Source organism: Mauremys reevesii, linkage group 5 (assembly GCF_016161935.1).
Source record: "Mauremys reevesii isolate NIE-2019 linkage group 5, ASM1616193v1, whole genome shotgun sequence".
NCBI lineage: Eukaryota > Metazoa > Chordata > Testudines > Geoemydidae > Mauremys > Mauremys reevesii.
The window spans coordinates 57,798,503-57,814,951 of record NC_052627.1 but is presented as its reverse complement, the minus strand read 5'-3'; the positions used below and the strand labels follow the sequence as shown (position 1 = coordinate 57,814,951).

At 38.5% G+C, this 16,449-nt stretch overlaps 2 protein-coding genes across 9 annotated transcripts in view; one reads left to right on the top strand and one right to left on the bottom strand.

Moving 5' to 3' along the window:
* Positions 1 to 16,449, top strand: part of LRBA (LPS responsive beige-like anchor protein) — a 565,586-nt gene that overhangs the window by 312,048 nt on the left and 237,089 nt on the right. The window lies entirely within an intron of this gene.
* MAB21L2 (mab-21 like 2) lies at positions 1,868 to 6,831 on the bottom strand. Of its 4 annotated transcripts, XM_039542037.1 has the most exons (4): positions 6,476 to 6,831; positions 5,714 to 6,130; positions 4,157 to 4,349; positions 1,868 to 4,036 (listed from the first exon to the last, which is right to left on the bottom strand). In XM_039542037.1, the coding sequence occupies exon 4, from the start codon at positions 3,362 to 3,364 to the stop codon at positions 2,285 to 2,287; it is 1,080 nt and encodes a 359-aa protein (XP_039397971.1). In that variant the 5' UTR covers positions 3,365 to 4,036; positions 4,157 to 4,349; positions 5,714 to 6,130; positions 6,476 to 6,831; the 3' UTR covers positions 1,868 to 2,284. The 4 variants fall into 4 exon arrangements, with proteins under 4 accessions (XP_039397971.1, XP_039397970.1, XP_039397973.1 ...); XM_039542036.1 differs by having other exon boundaries at positions 1,868 to 4,349; XM_039542039.1 differs by having other exon boundaries at positions 1,868 to 4,349; positions 5,842 to 6,130.

Genomic DNA, 16,449 nt, shown 5'->3' with positions numbered 1-16,449 from the left:
GTCTGTTGGTGTTTTGAGTTAGCCTGGTTGGGGGTGGGGAGGGAGTTAGGGGGTGGAATTCAGTTTTGTTTTTTAAAGACACTCCTTGATTTCCCATTGTGTAGGGGTCTAAATACTAATCCTATAATGCTTTTGTTTTAAAGACAAACAGAGATACAATTTAACTTTCCTTTAATCATTGACACTTTCCCTGCCTCCACCCCAATTATCATAGGTTGATATCTGTAGCCAGAGTTTTGTAGAATATGCCCTTAAAAATCCTAATTCTGCATTTTCTTAGAATGCCTGTTTAATTAAGGAGTCTTCATCTGTTTGATAAATTCAACTTCCCTGTATGTTTGTCTGACCTACTGAGAAAGAAAACATTGTGACAAGTTTTTGAAGCAAAACCTGCAGTGGAGATAATATCAGTAGTGATAAGATCAGAGTTTATATTGTTACTCCAGGATTGTTTGTACAAGGACACAGTAGTTCTACAAGTACTGAGTTAAACCCATTTTGTCAGGTGAGCCAGGTTCAATGCTCAGAAAAGCTGTCCGCTTCTGTTGGATTAAAAAAAAAAGGCAATGAAACATTTTAAGACTTTACAATCGCAGAAGTTTTGCTTTTTCATAATTTGAGCTGGTGAGAGTATGCAGGCCTAAATTTGCAGGTAGAAATTAAAGACTATTTTACATAAGCATTTTATAGCGTCATTATGTGTATTCCGCTGTGATCACGACGTAAACTAGACAATTGTTTTCGAAGTGGCTTCAGTTTTACTTTATAGTTACCTTTTAAGTTGTTTTAAAAATCTTTTTATTTAAAAACATGGCCAACTCAAACTTTAAAGGCTATTTCTTTCCGGATCGTCCACAGAGAAGCGGAAGTAGTTCTTTGGAACAAGATTTCGCATCGGCCTGAAAGGGCATGAAAAGCAATTTGAAATGCTCCAAACCAGCTTCAGAATATTTCGAGACGTTAAAGCAAATAATAAAAATTAATAATAAAAAAATCTCCCAGTAAAGTTTTAGAAATGTAAACCTTTAGAAAACTTGCAGCAAAACACTATAGCCGAAAATTAGGGGCAAATCAGCAGGCATTCGTTTGAAAAAACAAATCAAACACAAACCAACCCAGGTATAAAGGGGCCGAGTTGTTTGAACATAAAATTGGTTGGCTTCTTTTAAAACCGCATGTTTCCCCCTTTCCGGTGTATGCCCCTGTGCGCAGTGCTGCTGTGTTGCATTTCTACACTATACTTAAAAACAAGAGAAAACAAATATTTGTTAGAAAAAATGTAATAGTTGTATTTAAGCTTGTTTATTATTCAGAGAAGAGTTATACTTTTTTCATTTCAAAGTAAAACTGATCGTTGAATGACCCTTGTTTAATAAAGCAAATATCTAATGTATTTTTAAAGGACAAAATAGGAACGGACTGTGATATTTCACCAACTAAATTAAAAAACAACAAAGATATTTTAAGGACTATATCCTTAACACTCCGCCCTAGTCCTGTCAAAATTGTGCCGAAATGCTATGTGATGGTGCATATATTCCTAAAACTTTTAGAGAGTAAGTTTCAAGTGACAGAAAGCAAAGCAACTGAAGAATGAATGGGAATTATTTGTTCATTAAATACAGTCTATTTCTATTTTAATCGAAAATAATTGAAATAAACTTTAGAAAACGCTGATGAATTTATAGATAAAGCACCAGTTCAATATTGTGATTAATCTGCCTTTTATTTTTGTTTTAATCCTTTTTTCTCTGAAAGCCAAGAAAAATCTCTCTACTTGCCTGAATTTAAGAACAATTCACAAAAAAGTCAATGTAAAGTTAAAGTAATATTTTTATTACTGTTTTCAACAATTCAGTATGGGGCACAGTCTGACCTTGGCACTGAAATACATTTAACATCAGTAAAACTTTTTTTTAAAGAGAATTTTTTACATATAGTTAAATAATTTTTTCACTTGGTGACAACATTCAGGCAAACAAAAAGAATAAGAAAAGAATGACTATACATTTATTTGAAAATGTACCTTGCGCTTCGTTTGGATGATGGAAAGTCCGATCGCTTCTTTGTGTGACTTAAAAAAAATCACATTGCAAGAAAAAAGGAGGAAGGGGAGTCTCTTCTCGTGCAACGAGGTGATAGTTTTGGCTTTGTAAATGTCTGAGAGTTTTTAAATGCTTAATTGCAGGTGGGGTGTTGGATGTTTGTTTCGCCGCCTCTTTTGTTGTAGCTGCTTTGTTTAAATAAAAGTTTTTTAAATGGGTTTATCACTGTGTTGTTAACCCTATAGTTTGTCCAGGCTTTTGGGATTAGTGAGGATCTCCCTGGCTAGCCTCCAGGTCTGTTTGGCAGCGCTTTCCAGGGCTGAGTGCGGTTTGCCCTGAAAGAGGTCTAGGTTGGGCAGGAAGTAGTGGGGGCAGCGCCGGCATTGCAGGCAGGAGATGAGCTGCAGCAGGATCCCGTTCAGCCGGTCCCCCAGGCACGCCTCGTCCCAGTCGGTTTCCCGGGGGTGTTTCTCGCATTCGTACAGCAGCAGCGTCTTCATGTGGTAGTTGTTGAGCGGCTGGCCGGGCAGCTCCAGGTGCCGGTCCCGGAGGGTCTTCAGCACCGAGAGGCACTTGTTCCTGCAGCCGCCCATCAGCAAGCGATTCTCGGCCTCGCCGAACTGCAGCACCCAGGCGTCGCTCTCGGCGGAGCTCTGCTTGCCGGTCAGCGAGTAGCACTCCTTGGAGAGCAGGTTGAAGCCTTCCGCCTTCACCTCGGCCACCCTGTTGGGGCCGGGCCAGGGGATGTGGGGCATGGGCCACTGCGCAGCGCTGCGCGGCCAGATCCCGGTGCACTTGAAGGCGGGCGTGATTTGCACCACGTAGCGCTCCCGGATGCGGAGCTTCACCTCGCTGGTGTCCGCGATCATCTTCACCACGTCCCGGTAGCTGCACTTGTCCACGGCTTGGGCCACTAGGGTCTGGAAGCGGGAGCGGATTTTGCGGGCCGACAGGTAGCCCGAGGCGGTGATGAACTCCACCCAGAGCGACATGCTGCGCTTGCGGCCGTCGCTCAGCTTGAGCACCGCGCAGCCGGGCAGGGAGCCGTCGTCCACGAAGTTGAAGACGCCCATCTGGTTGAGGTAGAGCACCACCTCGAACTCGGTGGGCGAGATCACCTCCAGCCCCTCGTAGCGGGCATCGATCTCGCTCAGCGAGCTGATGAAGCGGGGCTCCTGCACCTCCACCTCCTTCAGCACGTCCGACACCACCTTGCACACCTCCCGGATGGTCTTGGCGATGGCCGCCTTGCGGGCCTGGCAGCGCTCCGTGTAGTATTTGTTGAGCTGGTACACCAGCTTGGCCTGGGCGGCGATCATGTTGGGGCACAGGTCCGGGCTATAGACCGGGCTCTCGCAGTACGTTGAGGGATCCAATGCTTTAGCGGTGACTGCAGCTTTGCACAGGGCACCCGCCAAGTTGCAGCCCCCCAGCCCCCGCCACACGCACGCACTCCGCCCCAAAGACAAGTTAAGAAAATAGTGGGCGATGGCGGTGGTTTTAAAAAACAAGAACCATGCAACTGGCAGCCGACGGGAATGGGGCGATGCGGGTGACGGAGGGGAAACCTTTGAAGTGCAAAGTTTGATGTGCCGCCTTTTCGGTGTGCTGGGGTGGGGGGGGGGCGTGTTGTATGCAGCAGCCTCTGCGCGCAGCCACCCACCCTCCCACACGCAAATAGTTCAACAGTTCATTTAAAAACTTCTCTCCGGGACTCGCAGCGGGTCTCCACAGCACAGCCGAGCAGTGGCGAAGTTGAAAACCGCACGCAATAAAAGAAGAATGCGAGAAATGCCAAGAGCGGAAGAGGGAAAACTCAGACCATGGCACCACCAGAGATGTGCATGAGTTTGGCTGCGTCTCTCGCCGACTGTCAAGGGATGTTGTTGATTTCCTTCTTCCTGCTGGAGGCGTTGACTGAACCCGGTTCTGGCTTTCTCTGTCTTCAGGCGTAGACTGCTGCCATTGGTCTGTGATCATTCATTCCTGTTCTTTAGTTTTTATATATATATATCAATATTTTTTTTGCATAGACTGTCTGAGCAGGGAGGGGTGCCCAGGATTTCTCCTCCTCCCCCCCAACCCTTGAAATTGCATGTAGAGACTCTCACTTTCTGCGCCTCTCTTCCTCGGTGTGTGTGTGTGTCTCTGGATTTGCGGGAGTGTTGTTTAGTTTATGAATGGTCCCAGGGCCCTGCCGAAGGGGTGGAGTTCCAGATCCTACAATCGCCTTCTGAGCTGTCAGAGGGTCAGCCAATCACCGAGCAGTCTATGTGCATGTTGGATGCAGGGAAGCCGCCGCTACTGCATATGGGGAGGGGGGAGGGAAGAGGAGATATTAAGGAACATGCACAGAAGCGCGCGCACAAACAAACACATCCCCGCCTCCCCATCAATAGACGGATAGAGGAAAAAGAGTATGGTCTATATGAGTTACTCGGTGTTGGAGTTGGCGGGAATTAAATACTGGGGGGAGAGTGGCATTGATTCAGAAAGGTGTGCAGTCTGTGTGTGCATCCTACAACGTCGTGCAAGAAAAAGATGCAACGAACTGCCTATGAGCTGAATCACTTTTACTTGGAAGCCTGATGGGGGGAAATTAAGTTTGCTTTTCCACCCGGTTGTTTCAAGGCGAAGTAGCAGTAATGCTGGTGTATTTTGAGGAAGGGGCGAGGGTGACTTGTGGTACTTTGCTGCAAACATAAATCTTCTTCCACTAACGCTGGTCTGCAGCAGTGAAAGTGAGACTGTCATTGGAACAGAATAGTACACCTTGTTTTATTACTCCTCGTCAGATTAATTTAGATAAATATTGTGCAATAAAGCTCTGCCCCCTTCTAAATAGCAGCATTGAACTATCTGAAATTGAAGCTTACTATATTTTTTGCGAAAGTTTATATTTCGTTTCTAGTTATGCAGTTATGTATATGCAGTTTATATTAGAGTACAGAAACAACGCCAACTAATATCAATATAATCAATGGAGAAGTAGCTAAAATAAAAATATTTCTATTACTTTAATCTTATTTTTGAAGTACAATAGTTCTGTTTAATATTATGTGTTCTTTGGGTGATATTTAGGTATATTTTCTTAACGAACTCCTACTTTATACATCCTGCTTAGTACTGTGCAAATCAAGATCCCTTACACTGCTGATCTGCAGTTTACATTGAACCTATAAATAATCAGCACGCAAACCGAGTCTTTGCTTTGAATTTTAACGTTTGTTATGTGAGAAAAGTAGATTCTGTTTATCTGCAGACGTTTCTCAAATATTTTAAAGGTTACGTTAAAATTCGTTGCCTTATTCTTCCTATATTTCTGGAAGCCTAGATAGACTATAAATATTGAACCTGGTCACTTAGGATTCTCAATTTAAAAATTCTTAAACGTGGAAGTTTTGTCGTTCTTTGGTTCTTTTGGTTTATCTGTTTCTTGGTTAGAATACAGAGACTGAGATTTAATAAAATAAAATAAAATATCATCCGTCTGTTTTTCGCGTGTATTTAAATTAAGAACATGTCTGTGAGCGATAATAAGCCTATTGTATAAAATATGTATAATGGGCCCTGCTCTGGTACTGGTTACAACCTCTTCTTTCGGGATAAATCATCTTTTTATTGCCCGAAAGCAGCAGGATCACGCTGCTTGTGGTAGTTGTAGGTACCTTCTCTATCACCACCAATTCCACGTATTTCAGGAAGTTTTTGGGTGCGGAATCTCTGTTCTTCCATGATGGTGACTGGATAAATGTGCTTCGGGCACGGAGATGCTTTTGGCTACGAGAGAGCTTACCAGGTGCTTCAATCATGTGTTCCCCCTTCTCCGCCCGATCCTCCTCACACTTGCACGGATTAAACCCAATAAAGGCGTCTAGCAGTGTAACTTGCAGGAAAGAAAGGGGAAAGAAAAGTCGGGCGGGTTATAGAAAACAAGTCCTAGAACTCGGATGAAGAAATTTCTTTGGCGTTTTCAAGGACTCCCGGTAGTAGTTGTGTGTTTACATATGAGAAAGTAATTCTCCACTCTGAAGCTTGGGTAGTTGACACCGAAGAGCCAAATCCACGATCTGGAGTCCCTAGTCCTGATGGAAAATGTAGTTTATTAATAAAAATAATGGACTTTACAAATCAATACATTAACTCATCCTGACGTAAGGCATATCATGTTAATTACCTAGCAGTGAGTAATTGTAGGGCAGGGGGCAGGGCGCAGGGTGTGGGGGGAGGGAAGAATATGAGAGGATGTCGCTTTGTTTCTCAGGTTACCCCGTGGCTTTTTTTATTAGTGGGGTGAATTTTAGAGGACCCCACACATAGTTCGGCTGCACCCCGTGGGCTTCTGCTCCTATTCCCAATAAATGAAAGGAGTGTAAAGAAATCCATTTAACAAACAAATGTCTTTCCTAAGCAGTTTGTCGATTTCTTACTTATCACACCGGGTTTTCCAGTAGCCGGTTCTCATGTTCCTTTTCCGCCGAACAGCTTTGCATCCTGATTCCATAAGCTTTGGCTGCTTGGGTAGGCGCCTCAGAATTCCAGCCCTGACCTCTTGCAGGGACTGTGTAGCCCAGAAATTAATGGTTCATGTGCCGAGTGTACGGGAGAAGTGACTGCCATCAGGTCGCCCCGCGGCTGCGGGAGGGAAAGGCACTTCCAGATTTTAAGGTTAAAAGAAACCAGCGATTCCCCCCCGTCTCCCCTTACTTTTTAAGGTGACTGATGATAAAAGGTCACTAGTGTTTTGTTTAAAAACAATTCATTACCAATTTCCCTGTCTGGGGGTCGAAGCTCTAGTAAATAATAAATCAGTTAAACAAAAGCCGACTCTAATTTATTGCTCGAGCACTAATTAGAAACATCATTTAAGCAATAAACTTAAACACTTCCAGCAAATAATGCACGTGAAATCCCTTTCTCCTGTGTCTTTGCTTTTGCGGCCGCATTGCATTAAGAGCAGCTTTATCTGTGGCGGAATTTGCTCTTCCCGGGCATGAATAATTGAAAGGGGAAACAGTATCCGAGGAGGCTGTAATTGAAGAGCCCTTGTCACCTCTGCTTTTATGTATGTTAGTATAGAAGTCCATCAGCAGCCCCTTGATGATGTATAAAACGAAGTGGCAGCCCCTTGAAGAGCAGGAGATACTGTATTCTATTAAAAGGACCGAGTGTATGTGCCTGAGAGAGAAACTCTCAAGGCTAAAAGCCACTTGAAGTCTTCAGACGGATTGATCTGTATTCTCTCGTTATAATCCGTCTCATCATACTTGAGTTAATGAGGCAGGGGAGGGGGTGATCTGATGGTCCTTGACAAATTCATTAGGGAGGCTGCGGGACATTTTATTTGACTGTTAAACATCGTGTTTGTTTGGTTTAGGCAGTGCCAACATCAGCATGCTACTGCCTGGAGCAATAGTATTTGGCTAGCAGGAGCTTCTGTGAAGGATATTGGAAAGGGGACTTTGTCTGGGGAACGTATGCTCTTTTCTTTGCTCTCCCTCCCCATAGACATGTAAATGGTATATACAGTTTTAAAATTTTTAATAACCATGACAATGTTATAATGTGCTTAAATTTAAGCACAACAAAACCTTTGTGTATTTAAATATATTTGTTTAAACATATTGTGTGGGAGGATATGCATTATTTACAAATGTGAAGTTGTTTTTTATAGAGCAGAAGAAACTGAGAGAAATCATTCTTACAGTAGAGAAAAATAACTAGAACGCAGAACTGGTAACCCATCCAACTTTTTATTGGATTATGATTTAATGTGCTTATTTTTGTTTGACTAGTCAGTTTATTAAAATAGCATAGCTTACATATTTTAAAAGGCTTTCTATTTCTAAACAATTTATTTACTTAATACAAAACTAATGGAGTGTTTAATTTTAAGTGAAGACATTGACATGGGACTATGAAACTGTTTCTGACATAAAAAAACAAAAAGAGGCAAAAACAGGTGCGCACAAGAGGGATGAGAAGTGTGTTTTGTGTGAAAACACACACACACCCATTCTAGACCAACTGGGATTTCACTAGATGCTCTGTGAATATATTCCAGTTCTTTAATATGTAATGGCTTTGGATTTCCTGTCCATCCTTTGGTGTAAAGAAACCAGTTTTGGGGAAAATACTATAATTGACTTGCTCGTAGAACTTAATTTTCTGATCATTTTATATTTTGCTGAAGATCTGGCTCCAAACATTCTCCGATTAAAGTGTTTTGCAGAAGAACTCTGTGCTTCCATTTATAGAAGAACTGTATGGGAAAAGAACTAATGCCCTTTGCCTGTCATTTTCATACATTCCTGCACTGCTGATGGAGCTTGAACTGCTGCAGGGAATGTATGGATTTAAAAAAAAATGATTCAGTAGTGCATATTGTGTTTCTCAACAGCAAAACCAAGCTAATGGTTGTAGTAAATACTTCTATGGGTCTGACAGTTATAATCCTGTTTACATTCTAGAGAATACAGTGTGCATCTCCCCTTTACAATTGTGGATTGGTTTCATTATCTGCTGATCTTTTGTAAGGAAGTGGTTACTAAGTTAACTATAATGCACTCTTTATGTGGAAGAACAACAGGTGTTTAATTACTGCAGATATCATATATGTATCTCATCAACCTTTAATGAACATATGTAAATCTTGTTTTGTAAACAGACTGGAAGATATGCATGTTAAATAATGTATACATGGTTATAAAAACTTAATTAGGGTACACTTGTGGATGGTGTGGCTTCCAAATATTTTTAAAGTAACTTTTTTGAGTATATGTTCTTAGCTGTCAAATCTTAAAATGTAAACAGAATGCTTTGCATAATCTGGTGTTCATCAAATAACCATACATTGAGTCATACCTCTAATAGTTCCCAATAACTTCTGCCTACTTTAAAAGTCTGAACCTATTGTTAAATATAGATTATTATTTCTGATGAGTAGTAGTGATGTTTTTTTTAAGCTTTAAAAGATTGTTTTGGCTACTAGGGTTTTTTTTGGTTTAAACTTTTGGTTTATCTGGCTATCAGGGAAAATCAAAAGTTTGGTGGCCAGAAGTCAAACAAATATAGAATAACATTTCTAATACTTTGATAACATTTTATTCTTGTTAGAACATGTTATTTTCTTTGGATGTGTGGGTGTGTGCGCACGCGTATCTGATTGGATTAACTATATTTAGAGTTCTGGCTGCTTTTTCTTAAAATAACTGATTAATGATAATGTCCACTTATGTATAGAAGTAGGAGAGCATGGATGATGCCAAGATTTTGTCAACTTGAACTAGAATTGTATGTAATTAAAATTACTTGTAAAAAGATTGCTGAAGTACATGGTATATAGAAATATTCTAGGTCATAGTTCTTAAAATGCCATTAAATGAAAATGAATCCTTTAAAAAAAATATTCAGCATGGAAGTAACTTACAGGTTTTCTGAGTAAAATGGAGATGACACAAGTAGAATGTTGTTTCAACTAGAGTGTATCTTGACTTAGCTTTCCTCATTATCAATTTGTGTATGATGATGATTGCATCTATTATCTCCGATGCATACAGAAAGGTACATATGTATGTGCAGATGCTCACACCCACAGACAGTAGCCCAGCTTGGTTTATGGTAGGACATTGATTTATTTCTATGATCAGAACCTTCATGTAGCTGGCTGAGATGCAGCATTCTTTACTTCTGAATCAACCTAGAATTCTGAATCTAAAGCTTTAACTATTTGTCAGCTTAAATTTCCAGATTCTTTTAAAGTAAAAGCGTCTAATTCATGTACATGTGTTGAACATTTTGAAAATATTGGGTCAATTAATACAGATAGCATGAAGTACTTCCCTCCCAAACTACTACATAGACTAAAGCTATTCTTGTGATTAAAATAATGAAATAATTTTCCATAATGTAGTTTTTAGGGGGCCCAATTCTTCCCTGTAATACCATTGCCCATTTGTATCGTGTGCTTAAAATGTACTGTTTTTCAACAAGCTATTTTTAAGATGTCGTAAATCAGCATACAATATAGAAGATATACAAATTTGACTAAAAATTCTATTTCTTTATAAGCTTCTGGCTTGAGCAGTCTAACAACTAGAATACTACAAAAGCAAAACAAAACAGCCCTGTTCAGATATCGCATAGTTTTAATGTTAGAAAGTGAAAAGTTACTTTAGTTTTTGCTTATTTTACCTCAAAATATTGACTTCCCAGCCCTCCGAAAGAATTATTTTAATATAAAATATTGCTGTTTATAAAATCATCACATCATTTTTGTTTCATGCTATTTCTGATGAGAGCATTAAGTTGTAGCACTTCCTGTTGAGATACATATTTTGTTTCAAAAGAACTGGAGTATGATAATACAGAGAGTGCTCTCTTTTTAACTTTATGAATGAGATAAAATTGATATGCAGAGTGTTATGTGCCATTTCTTATAGCAGGAGAAGGGGAAACTATATTGGCTCAAATAATGTATAAAAGCCATCTGCATAGCCTAATTGAAATAATATTTGGTGATCTAAAGGATGGAAAGTTTTCCTTTTCTTTAACCATCTGAAGTAAAACGAGGAAGTAAAACAGCTGTCTTGGCCTATGGATATCAAGGTTCTGGCCGTCTGTTTCTTTTCTGCATTTTTCACTTCTATCTTCCTGTATTATCTTTGGATCCTAAGGAGCCTTTCTTATTTTCTAACTGGTTTTGTCTGCAGCACAGGGCTGGGGTGGTGGGTTTAAATCGACTCTGGATAGAGTGAAAAATCTTTGATCTATGGCTATGACTGCTTTCAAATGATTTGCTTGCTGGGACTGGACACTGTCCATGCCCTTTCACTTCACTATCAGATAGGCACACAAAAAGGACTTGACATGCTACCAGATGCATAGTTAATCATCACATTAAGTCTCTAAAGGGATCCATCCAGACACAATTAAGTCTACCATTTTTAACCAGTGTTTGCTCTGTAGTTCGTTTGGAATGCAGTATTAATTGTAACTGTTTAACTGTGTTTAGCAGAACTGTGTACATAGTTGCAAAGAGCAGTGCTTTCTTTGCTTTGTTATGTATTAGAACCATTGAGAGATATTAAGCTTTAAAAATATTCATGCATTAAAATTATGTAGTTATTTGGAGGTTATGGACTTAATGAAACATCTATTTAGCTGTTTTCCTTTTTATTATAAATTAACCTCAATAAAGCTCATATGATATAACCTACATCTGGTGACTGATCTGTATTAAAATGATCAGAAGAAAATTTACAAAAGTATTTGACTGTTACCAGCTAGATCTTAACTTTGGAAAGCCAAACAGTCAGCAGGATTAGTAACATTTATTTAAATAAGGAATCATTTCAACTTATGGTGTTGAATCTTTTATTGGGGGAGAAAAAGGGTGGTGCAGAAGTTACAGGGGTTAGAAGCAGCAAGTACGTTATTTCTTGCAATCTTAATGTAGATTTTGGAGATGTTCAGGGTTTTTTTTTACATTAAAAGGTATTAGTCATAGCTATTCAGCAGAGTGCATCTATAAGTTTTAGAATTCACAGGAGTTAAAATAAAAGGAGCTTGCAGAACTGACTCATCCTTTTGTTGCATGAAGAAGTTCCAGTGTTCCACTTCCGTAAATGGACCCTAACATACATATATGGCCTTTCCGTGGCCTATTCATGTTTTATATAAAGATGGGTAGTGTCAGTGTAAGGAATAACTGAGAATGATCACACCGTGGCCACCACATGAAAACTGATAGTAATCAGGGAATACCTAAGAGAAAATGTTTACAAATATTCTCATTTGCTTTTAATCAATTGTTTTAGCAGGCATTCAGGTATTAACATTTTTCTAATTTACATACAAGCAATTATTAAAGATACATAATGTAACTTTACTGGAAATAGTTCAGATCTTCATTTCAGATCTAAGATTACATAATTTTTATTTCTCTGCTTCATATTTAATATTTTTTGGAGGAAAAGAGAATGTATTAAAATGTAAACTCTATCCTGTGTTAGTCACATTGTTATTCAAATACCACTAATGATGGACTTCCAACATATGAGCAAAAATTACTCAACCATAACAGTTAAAGAGCTCTTTGGGGATTTTAAAATTATATATGCATATATACTCGTGTGTAACTAAAATGTATAGGTGCATATACATATATAATTAAGAAAAACAAAAACCTAGAGTTTTTAACTGTTGTGGTTGCATAACTTACTCATATGTGGAAGTTCATCATTAGTGGCATTTTAGTATCAATGTGACTATCCAGGGAATTGTTTGTATGCACTTGGTGGGTTTCCAAAGTGCTAACTTGAAAGAAAGTGGGACTTGAACTGCATGGTCATTTGTGAATTTATGTTTTATCTCACTTCACTTGAAAATTTATGAGGAGGGTGACTTAGGGGTGCTTGAGTTGTGTGTTCCAGGGCTTGCCCCTACTGATAACACCCTTGTTGGCGTGAAAGTGCAATGCAAATTATGACAGTTACAACCTTCTGTTTTGTTTAACCTGTCAGTGGATTTCCTGGCTCAGTGCTGAGGGCAATGGTGTGTTCAGCTAGTCCATATTCACCTAAACTTAAAAGGTCAGGTTTCTACAGGCAAGCCTAGTCAAAGCCTAATTGATGAGGAGGGCAGGGAGACAGAATTTACTGTTCTGTTGGCTAGTTTCATATCGTTAGGTTGTCCTGAAAGCATCAGGCAGTCACAGCCCCTTTCATGTAAGTGCTGACCCTAGACAGGAGCTGACAATCAAAGGAGGCAGCCACAGGAACCAGTGCAAGTAGGCTATTGATTTTTCAGTTAGGTCTAAGTAGTTTGTAGTATGGGTAATGGGTGACAGAAGCAGGTATGTCATTATCAATGAGCTCCAGAACAGTAGCGACAACCCTCCCTCATATTTCCTTCAGCACTGACAGTATGCATCCAGAGGTGGTCAATAAATCGCCCAACCTTTTACTGACAAGTGACTTGGATATGGGAGTCAAAGAGCTAAACTTCTGTACTTGAACTTGATATGGATGCTGGGAAAAGATCTCAACATTTGCACCTATGGCTTGTTAAGATAAGCTCTGTAGAGAATATGCAGGACAAAACTGGTGGCAAATTTATAGACTTTTGGGTGTGTGTGTGTGTGTGTGTGCGGGGGGGGTCAAAAAGCATTATTTTATGCTTTAGAAAATTTCAGTTTTTTCTTTAAATCAAGAAGAATAGCTTAAAAGGGTCAGCAACTACATAAATACAGTCTGCAAGGACAGTTAGGTTAGGTTACCATGGTATGGTTTTGTTTTTACTTTAGCTTTGCTCTGCATTTAATCAAGGTATATTGCCATAGCAGTACAGCAATCATAGATTGCCATTCACAATCCACTTTTAATTCCTAGTTTCCTTTTCTTACATTTCATATGTTGAGACTATTTAACGATATCTAAACTTGCTTGTAAATCTGAACTGCTAGTAGTAACAGCACTTTCTGTTCTGAACAGCATTGCTGTTCTGGTTCATTATTGTAGTATACTACACAAACAGGGGAGGGAAGCTTTTACTGTTTCAATTTTGATGGTTATCGTTTCTGAATTTACTAGAAATGGAAGTGAATTTAGGTTTACACTTAATTAAGATAGAATAAATGTATTCTGAAAGACATTTGGATAACTGTATACTTGTAATAAAAGGTTTATTTTTTAATGTTTGTAGAAGAAAATCAGATAACCCTTAGATGAAATTGAACATCTTAATTTAATCCTAGTATGTAATTCTCTAATATTGTTGCTTTACTTGAGGGATGTAAATTATCCTGCTTGCTTTCAGAAGTTGGAATTCAGTCAGGTTGTATGTTGTGCACAGATGTTAACAAAATAGCATATGCTTATAATTAAATCTTTAAACAAACTGAAATAAAACAGAAGAGTAAATGTTTTGAAAATCTTACTTAAAATAACTCATTGCTATGGTATCTTATTCAACAATGTTTGTAATGTTACACAAAGCAGAAGTCTGAGACTATGTATATTGAATAGCTGCTGAGTATCAAATATGAAACTTTTTCATGTCTGCAGCTGCTAAAATTATTTTCTTTGGCTTTTAACTACAAAGAGCAATGTTGACATAGATTGAAGAAATGAAGGTAGAAATTTTCAGAGTTATGAAATGTTTAAAAAAAAATGAGTAGAAACTGCAAATTTTTGTAAATACATATTTGTGACTAGTAGTGCTGCCTAACAAAGCTTTGGAAGATGCAAAATGTTCATCATCTTCAAGGGGGAAAATTTCTTCAGTTAGTTGGAATTACTCAAGCAGATAATACATGTGTTACTTGAGGCCTGATTCAAGTATTCCATATGTATTTTTCCTTTTGTCAGCAACTAGTCATTCACTATATCTTTGTAGTTTTCGTCTGTTAAGCTAGGTGAAAAGTACAGCTGAATAATAAGAATTTTTTTCTTTTATTATGAACAGGTACAGCATCTTTTGCTGCATTTGCAGCATTTTAATGGCATGCTATGTAATTGCAGAAATGTAAAAAAGAGCTGCAGAAAGGCAACAAATTAAATTTTCATGAAAGAAAACTCTAATCAGCAGTGACAGTGTAAGAGAAAGATGATTGCCATTTGGTCATTGTGTAGAGACACTTAGATTTGGTGTCAGTGCTCCTGTTAATGATGACTAATGTCTTTCTTGGAGCAAACGCATGCTCAGACATACTGCTACAGTCCAGAGAAGGATCTGAGGGATAGGCACTAGTAAGTAAAAAGGTTGTGCATCCTAAAACAAAGGCTGTCAAACTGAATTACCCAAGTCTTCTGGTAGAAAAGAGAGAGAGATTTCCTAATGCCATATAGTTTTTAAAACTGTTCTAGTTCCACTGTTGAAAAAAGGTGTTCTGGGAAAGTAAAAATAAAAACTCTGTTTACATAAATGCTCTCTAGTCAACTGCTTTAATTAAAATGTATAAATAATGTTGACACATAAGTACACCAATCAGAAGTAAAATGCAATAAAAAGTCATGTTTTATTTCTCATGTTAATAAACTAAATATAAATATAAAAATGAGGTAAACCTGCAGCAATTTTCTTTTCAAATCATCATGCTACAATCTGGATAAATCCTTCGTAATCAAATACAAATTGTCTCAAAAGATCTTTGCAAATTTTGAGGCTTTGGCTGTTAAATATATTGGCAAAAAAGAGGTGGCATGTGTCATTTTTTTTAAGCTTTTCCCAGAGTGAGACCTTTCAGAAGGGCATTTGCAATGCTTGTCATATTTTTTCATATACATCTTATTGGCATGACAAGTCTAGAGGACCATGAGAACACAGATGTCATTGCATTCAGACAACACTAATTACTCTGGGATTTTTGCAGCTTCAGTGCCCGCATGTAACCGTTGATTATGACTGTTTGTGGTCTATCATGGGTACACACTGCACACTCAAATGGTGCCACTGGCCTTTTTGTTTCCTATTGTCACACAATAGGCTATGAAAAACAGTAACAAAAAAATCCCTGTGTGTCATTTTCCCTTCAGTGTTACACATTTAATGTATGTTTTGGCAAAATATCCTTTGTATTTCTATGCATTCTGCCCTTTTGTTTGATAAAATCTACTGGTATCTGTTTTCCAACCCTCTTGTAGTACTTGGGCTTCCAGTTTTCGCAAGATTCCTTTATATAGTACACTTTACATTTTGTAGTAGTCTTTCATTTGACATTTGAAACTCTTAGGATCACTAATTGTCCTACTTACCTTGAAAAATGACCTATGTCTCAGCTTCAAATGGAACTGATAGATTTTTGCGAACTAGTGTCACAGTTCAGATTAAAAAACAACAATCTTATGATTGCTTTATAAAACATACTGTTAATACTTTGTTAAATTTTCCTTAGCAATGCAATTTTTTCAGAACTTCTTGTTCAGTTACAATTAGTGGTGCATGATTCTAACACAAAGTTCAAATGATGATTACACCAGGGCCTTAGTTTTGTGTGAGTTTATGTATATATTTTGTAAGAAACACAATCTCTGTTAATCACAGATTGGAAAATAAATGCTCTGTTAATGTAACTTCACATGCTGATGAAGCAGAAATAGAAGCAGCTTTATCAAAGATGTATGATGAGATAAAACTGCAGTCTCTGCTGTACAGTTATAGTAATTATGACTAATGAACCGTCCAGTCTGGATGAAATGGCATGCCCACAGGGACTGTGTCCAATCAGTTGTGACTTATGCAAGCTGAACAAAACATTGATGGTGTTCCAGATTCAATATTATAACAGGAAGTGTACTGTTTGTTTGTAACATCAGTTTTGTCAGGTTATTTTCATGCAATTTAGGAATAACCAGTGTTAGTAAATAATAGTGTCGAGAATTAGGGTTTTATTAAATGTATATAT